This window comes from Sciurus vulgaris (assembly GCF_902686455.1).
Source record: "Sciurus vulgaris genome assembly, chromosome: 1".
In the NCBI taxonomy this organism is placed as follows: domain Eukaryota; kingdom Metazoa; phylum Chordata; class Mammalia; order Rodentia; family Sciuridae; genus Sciurus; species Sciurus vulgaris.
This window is the reverse complement of record NC_136461.1, coordinates 130,488,322-130,500,545: the sequence shown is the minus strand read 5'-3', so window position 1 is coordinate 130,500,545 and position 12,224 is coordinate 130,488,322. Positions and strand designations below refer to the sequence as shown.

Genomic DNA, 12,224 nt, shown 5'->3' with positions numbered 1-12,224 from the left:
CTAGTGGATGGGGCATTACAGATAAACAAGGAAAGGAAGCTAATATGACCCCTGTTGAAGGCATCAGTATGAACTCATTAATAGTTTAATATAGAGATGACTGCATATCGAAATACTTATACATATGTATGTACCTAGGTTAACATCTATACATATGTCTCCTTGCTCTGTCAGCTTAAAGAACCTAGAAGCAGCAACACCCCAGTAGCAATAAGCACATCTAGCACCCAGATCTTAGTTTCTACTACTACTTTTTGCAGAAAGCTCAGTCCTTGTCCCTGATGCCAATCCAACAACGAGGACACGATTTTGAGAAAAAGGAAAAAGAAGGTTTATTGCTTTGCTAGCAAAGGGGAAACACAAGGGACTCCGGTCCCAAAGACTGTGATTCTGCCCATCATCAGGAACAGGGGGCTTTTACAGAGGAGATTCAGAGAAAACAAAATTAGAGAGGAGAGCTCAGGGAGGAGAAGTTTAGGGAAAAGAGGATCAGGGAAAATGTTGGGAAAAAGAAAAACCATGTAAGTTTCAAAGCAATAAGGGATATAACCAAAGCATCAAGTGAACCCCTGTTATACCCCACAACAGAGGTAAGGTTAAGCAGATAGGGAAATAACTATAACTCAGTACTAACTGAGCAGCAGAGCACAAATAGCAGCTGCAGGCTTTTGCTGAGAACTTGCAAAAAGGTTATTCTTAAATCAGGACATATGTGACCTAGAATTTTCCATGGAAAATTAGAATACACATGACCTGAAGTTCACAGCTTCAACAAAGAAGAAAAAAATGCCAAATCAATATATTGAATGGACTAAAAGTTGCGCAAATTCCTCCTGGACATTGAGTATCCTACCCAGGATAAGGCCTGGACTAACTTCCTTAAAGCTAGGGATATTGGCATCAGATCTGCTATTTTGTTGCCATTATTCTGCCTCCCCAACACCACTTTACAACCCAGATTGTTAGCCCTCAAACTTCCAAGTCAGTCATTGGTCTGTTATTAGCCAGCAAAATTCAGTACTTAAGAATAGCTCCCCCGCCATTTTCTCTCTCCCTCACTTTTGCTCTTGCGCGCACTCTCGCTCACTAGACTCTTGCTCACTCTCCAACTCTCTCACTTTCTCTCTCTCTCTCACCCTGAGGGCAGACACTCTACCTGTCTGCTTAATAAAATTCTTGCATGAGTTCCCTCATCTTGAGTGGTTTCTGGGTGCTTTCAATAGATCCATACAAACCTCTAGACAATAGCCACCTATTGGTGACCCTCTGGGATTCCCCTCCCACATGTCAGAGTGTGATGGCAAAACCAGACCTGGTTGTGAAATGAAATTACAAAAACGTTATGGTAAGAGTTCAACGCCTGGGGAAGGTGTCAGTTCCCCTCCCCTCGCTCAGCCTTTCTCCAGAAAGCCTAATTAAACTTGGATCCCTAACTTTTGCACTGTCAATAACTGCCCTAAGAGTCTGACTAATCCCTCCTGAAATGTAATAGATGTCTGTGAAAAGAGCTGTTTCTTCTTATCTGTTCTGTGAGCATGCTTTATGTTAGAGACCTTGCACTGAAGACCTGCACAGGCCTTCAGTCGCACAGATTAGGAATTTTTTTTTTTTAAGAGAAAAGCCCCAATGACAGGCTGGGTCTAAGATGATGTCAAATAACCTGTAAATATTGTGAGAAACTGTGGATCAGGGCTCAAAATTTTGGAGTGCTAATTTCTTCTGGGCCTGCTGGTGTAAAATAAAGCTTGGTTTCTCCTACTTTCTGAGTGATGTCTTGTCTGCTTTAATAAAATCTTATACTTTGCATTATAAATATATAAAACACATAAATAAAAAATATAAAATATATTTTATACCCTCTGCTGTGAATTTCATTCTTTGAATTCATAAGACAACCCACTGGACTCCACAATCCATGTTACAAAATTGTATGATTAAAAATAACAGTGTTCCTTTGTGGTCTTTCTCCCCAAAACATATAATTCCAGTCTAATCAAAAGAAAAATAACAGCTGGGCACGGTGGTGCATACCTGTAATCCAAGCAGTTTGGGAGACTGAGGCAGGAGGATTGCAAGTTTGAGGCTAGCCTCAGGGATGTAGGTCAGTAGTAGAAAGCCCCTGAGTTCAATCCCCAGTACTAAAAAAAAAAAAAAAAAAAAAAAAAAAAAAAAAAAAAGAAATAAAGAAAGAAAGAAAGAAAAAAATTAGGAAAACACCAAATTCCAATTTAGAGACATTCTAGGGGAAAAAAAAAAAAAGAGTAACACCCTTCAAAATACTTGACCAGGATTCCTCAAAAACTGTCAAGGTCATCAAAACCAAGGAAACCTGGTGCAGTAGCATGGGATGAAATCCCAGCAGTTCAGGAGCCTGAGGCAGGAGGATCTTAAATTCAAGATCAACCTTGGCAATTTAGCAAGGCTCTGAGCAACTTTAGCAAGAGACTATCTCAAAATAAAAAACAAAATGGGCTTGGGATGTGACTTAGTGATTAGGCACCCCTGGGTTCAATCTCTGGTACAAACAAACAAACAAGAAGCTGGGCACAGTGGCACACCTCTGTAACTCCAGCAAGTTGGGAGGCTGAGGCAGAAGGATCATAAGTTTGATGCCAGCACTCAGCAATTTAGTGAGGTACTCAGCAACATAGCAAGACCCTGTCTCACAAAAAAAAAAAAAAAAAAAAAAAAAAAAAAAAAAAAAAAAAAAAGGGCTAATGATGTCACTCAGGGGTTAAATATCCCTGGGTTCAATCCCTGAGGGAGATATAGAAGGGTGTAGGCAGTCAGGGAAAGATGGCCATTGAAGAAGTTAAGGGTAGGGCCAGAACAAAGGAGCATGGAGGAGGTCTTCTGATGAGGTCAACTTCCTGCTTGAGGAAAGGGTTACTGGACACAAGTGGGGGAACTCAATCAGACAGACATTTCCATACTTGTGCCCCAAAGTGGGGGATCCAATAAAAAAAACTAAAATAGACCCTTGGATATAGCAGCTACCAATGAATGATAGTGAGGAAAGCATCGACAGGGGAGGAGATAAGGAAAGGAAGAAAGTATAAAGACCATAGAAAAAACAAACCAAAACTTCCCCATCAAACTCCTAGCTCCAGGACCCCTCCTCTTTGGAGAAGTCTGTCACTTTTGCAGTAAACCTGCTGCTTGCTTGCTATCTCTGTGCCTGTTCTTCAATTCTTTGCTGAATGGAGACAAGGAACCCAACACCCCTAGACTATAACATTCCCCAGTACCAAAACAAACAAAATAAAACAATAAACAAGAAAGGAAGGAGCTAGGTGTGTTGGTGCATGCCTGTAATCCCAGTTATTGAAGATCTGAGGCAGAAGGATTCCAAAATTCAAAGTCAGTCTGGGCAGTTTACTGAGATCCTGTTTCAAAACAAATTTAAAAGTCTGGGGATATAGATCAGTAGTAGAGCTCTTCCGTAGCATGCTTGAGGCCTTGGGTTCCATCCGCTGTACTGCAAAGAAAAAGAAAAAAGATCACTAAGGAAAAAAACTCTGAAGAATTTGAGACTAAGCTTTCTAGTAGCAAAAGTTACTTTCAAACTTTTTTTTTTTTTTTTTTGCCATTCTGGGAATGGAACCCAGGGCCGTGCATGTGCTAGGGAAGTGCTCTACTACCTTGCTACTTTCCTCGACCTATTTGATTTTTACATGTGTTAATAAAAGTGGTATTTATTGTTTGTTTGTTTGTGGTACTGGGGATTAAACTCAGGGGTGCTTTACCACTGACTATATACCCAGATTACCCTCCCCCTTTTCTGGATACAGGATCTCACTAAATTGCAGAGACTGGCCTCAAACTTGTTGTCTCCCTGCCTCAACCTCCAGACTCACTGGGATTACAGTGTGAGCCACTGTGTCCAGGTATAAAAGTGGCTTTTGAAAAATAATCACATATGTGGAAAATTTTGTTTTCTGACTGGGTCAGTTTATACACATAACGGTACAGACAATGAATTAAGAGGTTAAGATAGCCTGGTACTGTGGGTGCATGTCTATAATCCCAGTAACTTGGGAGACTGAGACAAGATGATTGCAAATTCGAGACCAGTCTCAGCAGTTTAGCAAGGCCCTAAACAATTCAGTGAGACCCTGTCTCAGAATAAAAAATAAAAGGACTGTGGATGGGACTCATGAGTTTTAATCCCCAGTATGAAGAAAAAAGAAAGGAAGAAAAGAAAGACACTGAAGCAGGAGGATCACAAGTGCCAGACCAGCCTGAGCAATTTAGTGAGGCCCTAAATTACTCAGTAAGATCCTAAATAAAAAAATAAAAAGGGCTGGGAATGTATCGTAAAGCACCTCTGGGTTCTTACCCAGCAACAAAAAAAGAAGAAAGTATTTTCTCATTGGTCAAATTATGCTGACACTGAAACCTTGTCAACTTCTCACTGTACAGCTCAGGAAGCACAGGCCTCTGCATCCCAACAATCTTAACTCCGTGTCTGTCCAGGGCTCGGTCACAAAGCACACAGCAGACTGGAGGCTATTTGACTTTTCTCATCTCCTTGCTGTAGAATACTCTGTTAATTCTTTGGAAGACAAAATTTCAGCTTTGTGAATGCTGGAGAAAATACTTTTAAACCACCATGTATACAGTGTAAATAAAGTTAAACAGGAAAATGATTATACCTATGTGTAGGAGTACTTGTGTTTATTTGTACTATGGTTTCTGTGTAATTACTTGGCACTGACAAGGGAGACTGGAGCAAAAATTAGCCATAATTTTTATCTCTTTTCCATCAATTTAGGCACATATAATGAAAATAAAATGTTGATATATAATGAATCATGCATGTATCACCTCGTCTTAGGATTTGATGCAGCAACTCAGCTTCATGCACATTTATTTTTCAACTGAAAATACAGGCTGAGGCTTGCATCTAAGCACATTCCTCCTATTGTGCTATATGGAGGCTTTGGCAACACAGACTCAGAACAAGTAGTCACTATAAAGTTATTTTAACAGGCATGTATGCTGCTGTGCTCTGGAGCTGCTGCTAAGACCCACGTTGCCTAGGCCAGTCAATGACTCACTTTGCTTACTGAGATAGTAAAAGAATAAGTCGCACTGCCAACCATTTTCTTCAATAATCTCTCAGTCCCCACATGCTATCCTATCTACAGAATGGGAAACCAGCCATAAGGTACGCAGATGGCTGAAAAAGCTGTTCTTGGTCTTTCCTCCAAAGGGTTTCCTTCCCAGCTAGGCATGTGGCACATGCCTGTAATCCCAGTGGCTCAGGAGACTTAGGCAGGAGGATGGCAAGTTGGAGGCCAGCCTCAGCAATTTAAGAGGTCCTAAACAACTTAGTGAGGCCCTGTCTCAAAGTAAAAATTAACACGGGTTAGGGATGTGCCTCAGTGGTAGAGTATCCCTGGGTTCAATCCTTAGTACTTGTCCCCCCAACCAAAAAAAAAGAAAGAAAGAAAGAAAAGGAAAAGGAATAAACCGACTTTGAAGCATATTGTGTAGATATGGGGTGGGGATACAAACTCAAAATTCAGCTTCTACTATTACCTTGGCAGGCTTCTGACCCTCTTGAGTGGGTTTTCCTCCCACTTATCAAGCAAGCAACACTGCAGCAATGGATACCAGCTGGGTATCCTCTAATCCAATCAACTTCTAACACTATCTATCTGGAGACAGCATCAGATTTCACAGGTGGAGGGCTCAGTTCCCCCAACTGAGTCTCCCTTTAAATGCCTATCACAAAGCCCAGGTTGTTTTACCTGTCCTTCCAACCGACCAGGTAGAAGTCAGGGTTTTCATAACCCACTCAGTTTCAATTAGATTGCACAGAAGCTCACAGAACCCAGAGAAACACTTATGTTAATGGTTTATTGAAAGGATATTACAAAGGAAACAGATAAAGAGATGCATACGTCTGTGAAAAGGGGGTATGAGTAACCATGCCCACTTTGGGCATGCTACCCATGTTCAAAATGTCTGGAAGCTCTCCAAACTCTGACCTTTTGGGTTTTATTTTTATTATCATTATTTATTTATTTTTGGTACCAGGGATTGAACCCAGAAACATTTAACCACCAAGCCAAATCCCCAGCCCTTTTTATTTTGAGATAGGGTCTTACCAACTTGCTTAGATTCCCTAAGTAACTGAGCCTGGCTTTGAACCTGGGATCCTCCTTCCTCAGCTCTCAAGTTGCTGGCATTACAGGTGTGTGCTACTGCACCAAACCCTTCTGGGATTAGAGACTGCTTAGACATGACTAACTGAAGCACAGACAACCCTGTGGGAATGTGATTGGATGTAACATCATTGGAATGTAGACTGAGTGGGGAATTACAATAAGGACCATCTGGGTCTTCCTTGACCTCTCTGTGCAATAGAGGTATAAGTATATGTATAGGGCAGAACCCCTCTGAAATGATGAGAATCTTATGAAAATGTCAGTCAGATCATTTCTTTATTTCTTTATGGCAAACTCCACTGAGTGAGATCTCTAGTCATGAAGAGTAGATTTTCTATGATTTCCAGTGGATTTTTTTTTCTTTTTCTTTTCTTTTTTGGTACCAGAGATTGAACCCAGAGGCCCTTAACCACTGAGCCACACCCCCAGCTCTTGTTTTTAAAAATATTTTATGTACAGACAGGATTGCCCTGAGTTGCTTAGGACCTTACTAAGTTGCTAAGGCTGGTTTTGAATTTGTGGTCCTCCTGCCCCAGGCTCCCAAACCACTGGGATTACAGGCATGTACCACTGTGCCCGGTTTTTATATTTTATTTTGAGATAGGGTCTCCTAAATTGCTTAGGGCCTCACTAAATTGCTGAGGCTGGCTTTGAACTTGGATCCTTCTGCTTCAACCTCCTGAGCCACTAGCATTTACAGGCACAAGCTACTATGCCCAGCTGGTTTTCAAAAAAGAAAATAAGGCAGGTGTGATGGCACATACCTGTAATCCTATTACCAATGAAAGAATGGACATTTTTTTAAGCTGTCTGTTTTATCTCAACTCCCTAAGGTTTCCCTCCCAGTAATGGGAACAAAGCCCTTAAAGCTGTTCCAGGAAACAGCCCCAAACAGAGAGTAAAAGAGTAAATTGAGCCTGATAGCCAGATAGTGCTCAAACAGTAGGATTACCAGAAACTATTGACCAGAATCTACACCCTATTGTAAAACATTGTGAAACATGTTGTCAGCAAACCCAGACCCCCTTTGAAATTTCCTGGCAGCTTTGTTCCCCCTTTTCCCCCTTTCATGTGTGACCCCTCCCGTTGTGTGGTTTCTGCCTTTATAAACCTACAAGATTTTCTGCTAGGGACTCGACTCCTGGAGTTGGGTCCCAGCGCGCTGGAATAAACACCTCTTGCGGTTTGCATCAAGTGACGCCTCCTGCGGTTGATTGGGGTTGCTGTCCATCCATGGGACAGAGTTGGGGTTTCCTTTTTGGGGGGCCTTACACCAAAAGCTCAGTCCTTGTCCCCCAATGCCAATCCAATAATGAGGACATGGTTTTGAGAAAAAGGAAAAAGAAGGCAGGAGTATATCAAGTCCAAGCCCAGCCTCAGCAACTTTGAGGTCAACCTCAGCAATTTAGTGAGGCCCTAAAGAATTTAGCAAGACTGTCTCAAAATAATAAATTCAAAAAGACTGGGATATAGCTCAGTGGTGACGCACCCCTGGGTTAAACCCCCACTTCCAAAAAATAAATAAAATAAAATAAAATAAAAAGTTCTGAGGATGTAATTCAGTGGTAAGAGCACCCCTGGGGGTAAGTCAGTTGACACTTACATAAAACCAGTGAAAATCTTTTTGTTGTTGCTGGGAATGGAACCCAGTTCTCCTGTATAGAAGTACTTTGCTTTACCAATGAGCTACACCCCAGCCCCCCAGTGAAAATCTCAATTCGTCATAAGATAGTAAATAATCCTCTTTTACAAAATTATCACTTATTAAAGTTAGAAATTAGTATTAGGAACCAGGATTGTCACAATATCATACCCTCTAGGTTCAAAATTCTCCATTCCAATGATAACAATTTGTTACTTGTTGGCCTTGGGCTTTTGTAAACACTGGCCCTTGGGAAAGGGTGAGGAAAGGGGAAAGGAGAAAGGGCATTTCTTCTACCTAAGTCAGATTCTGACTTATCTTTCAGTTTATTTACAGGACTCCTGCTCCACACATTCCCAAACCCTGTAACCACTTTGCACCTCCCTATCCTTTTTTTCCTTTTTGACCTCAAAGAACAGATGGATGTCGCCCCTAAGATCACACAGCTACCCAGGGCTACTTACTGTGTTTACACTGATTTGTAATCACTGCAGTTGGCCCCTCGCTTATCATACTCTCCTCCACCAGATTGCAAATTCTTAGAAGAAAAGACCTGGTCTGGAGACAGGAATTTGGAAATATAAAGAGAGAAACTGAGTCTCAAAAGAATTGCCCAGAAATCATTGAAATTCAGGAAACACCCATGAACCAATGAAATGCAGAAAGCACCCATTAAAATTACAACTACTGAGCCCTCGCCTTTAACACGTGCCCTTGCAACATGATGGCAATGCTCAAGCAAAGGAAAAATGGGCAAAATTGTGTAGCTTCACCTCCACCCAGCCTTTAGAAGTAACACCCCTCACCTGAGGGGTTGTTGTCTCTCCCTCTGGAGACAGCCACCCTTCTCTCTTGAATGTATATTCCTTCGCTTTACCCCAAAGGCATCTCTCTTGAGAGTACCCCCATTTTCCCTTGAATATTCTATCTACTTTCCTAAATAAACCTCTCTCTATGCCTTTGACAGGCACATGCTATGATTCTTTTCATCATGTATGCAAGAACGCCCCTTGTCCTGAGTTAAGTTCTCCCTTCCCTCTGGGCACTCCTTGGAACCTTCTTCAGAGATATGTCTTCTCCTGTGACAGTCTGATTGGATTTTTCTTTAACATTACCTAGTGTCTAATATTGCCTGAAGCACAGGAGGGATTCAACAACTATTTGCTAAATCATTTAATATATCTTGATTTACCCCAGCATACAGCTTAACTAAACCCTTACACAAGTGTCACCTGGTAATGTAAACTCCTGGGTTAAATCTGTATCCCATTTCCTCAGGGGCAGAAGTAATTCCCACCTGAAAGAGTAGAGCCTGGAAAGGATCTTTTGTCTTTTCAATTTAAATTAGATGACAAGAGGTGGGGTATATATGTAAGTAGCCAAAAGAGGACTCAAAGTAAGTTCTTTGAATTTAGAACTAATACAGCCTGTGGCTTTCCTCTGCCTCTTAACATCTTAACTGGAAAATGGTGAGTAAGAATTATACTTTTACAATGCAACCAGACATTTTCACTAATTGCCACATATTTCATACACTAAATGGAAAGTACTAAATTTATTTCTTGCCAGCATAAAATAGTAAAAATGGTTTGGTTATTGTTAGAGCATTTAAATTTACTATGAGATCAAATGAGTTTTTAAAATATCTTTTGAAACATTTTGCCTTGTAGATTATTTTGCCTTGAAGATTTTCTTTTTTCCTTTTTTTGTGAGGGGCCAGGGAAGGTTCTTGGGAATCGAACCCAGAAGCGCTCTATCACTGAACTACATCCTCATCCCTTTTTGTTTTTTATTTTGAGACAAAGTCTAAATTGCTAATTTGCTGAGATTGGCCTCAAACTTGAGATAGTCCTGCCTCAGCCTTCTGAAGTGCTGGCATTATAGGCATGCATCTCCCTGCTGGCAAGAATTAGATAATTTTCAAATAAAACTTTTTTTGGTCACCAGATCAAATCTTTATTTTTGAAACAACAACCTAATTAACATGCAGAATAAATGTGAAGGTCCAATTTGAGGGGAATTTGAAACAATAATAAGCTGTTGATGTCGTGAGTTAATTCTGGTTGAACTTTTTATTAAGACCACCTTCAAAGAAACTTGTTAAATGTGAAAGCTAAACCTTCTTTGCCTTCCACTAAGCCTTTGATCAAAGCATAGTAGAACTAAGAGTGTTTTAAACTAAAGTTAACTTGTAACATCTTTGTACAAACCTGGAAGAAACCAGGTGCAGAGTTGCACACTGTAATTCCATCTGCTGGGGAGCCTGAGGCAGGACAATCAAAATTTTGAGTACTGCCTGGGCAACTTGGAACCTGTCTGAAAATAAAAAGTCCTGGGGATGTAGTTCAGAGGTAAATGCCCGTGGGTTCAATCCCTAGTAACACACACACGTAGAAACACTGGAAGTAGAGCAAAATTAAATTTTCTTTTATAAGGGGAACAGTTTTTTCTTTTGTTTTTTGTTTTTTGCAGTGCTGGGGATAGAACCCTGTGTCTTACCCATGCTAGGCAGACACTGTATTATGGAGCTACATACATCCCCAGTCAAGAAATGAAAATTTCTGACAGCTAAAAAAAATTTTCTGTGATTGGAGTTCATAGTTTTAATACTTGAAGTTTTCTCAAGTTGCTTTCACTGTACAGGGCAGTTTGATTTCCTAGTCTTAGTGTGTCTGGGTAGAAACAATCATTATCTGATTAGGAAAGATGTCTGCAAAAATTAGCACTTAGGAGAATTGTATGAAAGGGAATTATTCCTAGTGTTACATTTCCAATTTGCCAAAAGCAGTTATCCTTAGAATTCTTAGTTATTCACTGTTTGCAAAAGAAATCCTAATCTTCTATAAATAACATATTAAATAAACCCTGAAATCACTGACTCCCTACTGTCTTAAGTAAGGTGGTATGTTTATTCAAACATTATTTTCAAATTTTAATCTGAATATTTTGGTTCAAATGATTGTGAACACCCATAGGCATGTGGTGGAGAAAATGTGCCAAAACCTAGCAGTCTAAGTATGTACTGCTTCACAATGTAGCATTTCAGCTTTCTGTATTTGCCTTTTCTTCTTTCTAAAAATTAGCTTTATTGTTGCTGGGCTCAGTGGTGCATGCCTGTAATCCCAGCAGCTCAGGAGACTGAGGCAGGAGGATCACAAGTTCAAAGTCTGCCTCAGCAAAATTGAGGCTTTAAACAACTCAGTGAGACACTGCCTCTAAATAAAATACAAAATAGGGCTGGGGCTGTGGCTCAAGGGTCAAGTTCCCCTGAGTCCAATCCTCAGTACCAAATAAATAAATAAATAAAAATTAGCTTACTGTCACCATTTACTTAAGTTCTAACAGTTATAGGATCTCTTTTCTTTATTTCTTGGTAAATTAAGGGACTTTGCTAATCTGGGGTAGGAATTAACAAACGCTGTTCCACCCTTGAAAGCAACTCACAATCTCAAACTCAACAATCCCTTCCTCATTATCTCATTCCTGTTCATCTCTGATGAGTAGTCCTTATAGATCTCAGGCTCCTCGGCGAGGTTTCTCTATATTACAGCTTGGTTTGTAGTTTCCAGAATATCCTCTTTCATTCTCTCTGGGTCAGCCACAATTTATAAGACACAAAATTTTAAACTGGGTATGGCCCATATCTATAATCCCAGGGACTCAGGAGGTTAAGGCAGGAGGCCTGAATGTTTGAGGCCAGCCTCAGCAATTTAGTGAGGCCCTCAGCAACATAGCAAGATCCTGTCTCAAAAAAAAAAAAAAAAAAAGGCCCGAGGTAGCTCAGTGGTAAAGTGCCAATAAATAAATAAAGACATTTACCATTAATCCAAAAAGTTCCATTATGCTCCTTTGAAGTTAGTATCTTTCCCCAATCCCTAGAACACACCTGCTTTCCATCACTATGGTCTTTGTTTTTCTAGAATTCTATATAAGTGGAATCTTATGGTGTGTAAATATTTTTTATTTTTCTTTTTTCTTTTTTTTTGGTACCAGGGATTGAACCCAGGGATGCTTAACCAATGAATCACATCACTGGCCCTTTATATTTATATATTTATTTACTTATTTATTGTTGGTACCCTGGACTGAACCCAGGGCTGCTCAAACAATGATACACATCCCCAGCCCTTTTTATTTTTTTGAGACAGAGTCTTGCTAAGTTACCTAGGGTCTCACTAAATTGTTGAGGCTGACTTTGAACTTGCAATCCTCCTGTCTCAGCCTCTTGAGCTGCTGGGATTACAGGCATATGCCACCACACCCTGCTCAGTATGTAATCTTTTATGCAGGGGTAGGAGTAGGGTGAGGAAAACACTTATATGTGACTTCTTTCACTCAACAAAATGCTTTTGGGATTTTTCTGCACTTCTACCCGAATCTGTAGTTTGGGTCTATTGCCATACCAC

The 12,224-nt window shown here is 40.4% G+C and overlaps 1 protein-coding gene across 1 annotated transcript in view; it reads right to left on the bottom strand.

Annotated features, from left to right (window-relative positions):
- The window catches only part of LOC306665182 (uncharacterized protein), a gene marked incomplete at its 5' end in the record, with an annotated part of 55,537 nt that overhangs the window by 19,710 nt on the left and 23,603 nt on the right, over positions 1 to 12,224 (bottom strand). Inside the window, one exon of the mRNA XM_079146510.1 lies at positions 8,283 to 8,376. Within this exon, the coding sequence (XP_079002636.1) occupies positions 8,283 to 8,376 (94 nt within the window). The remainder of the gene's footprint in view (positions 1 to 8,282; positions 8,377 to 12,224) is intronic.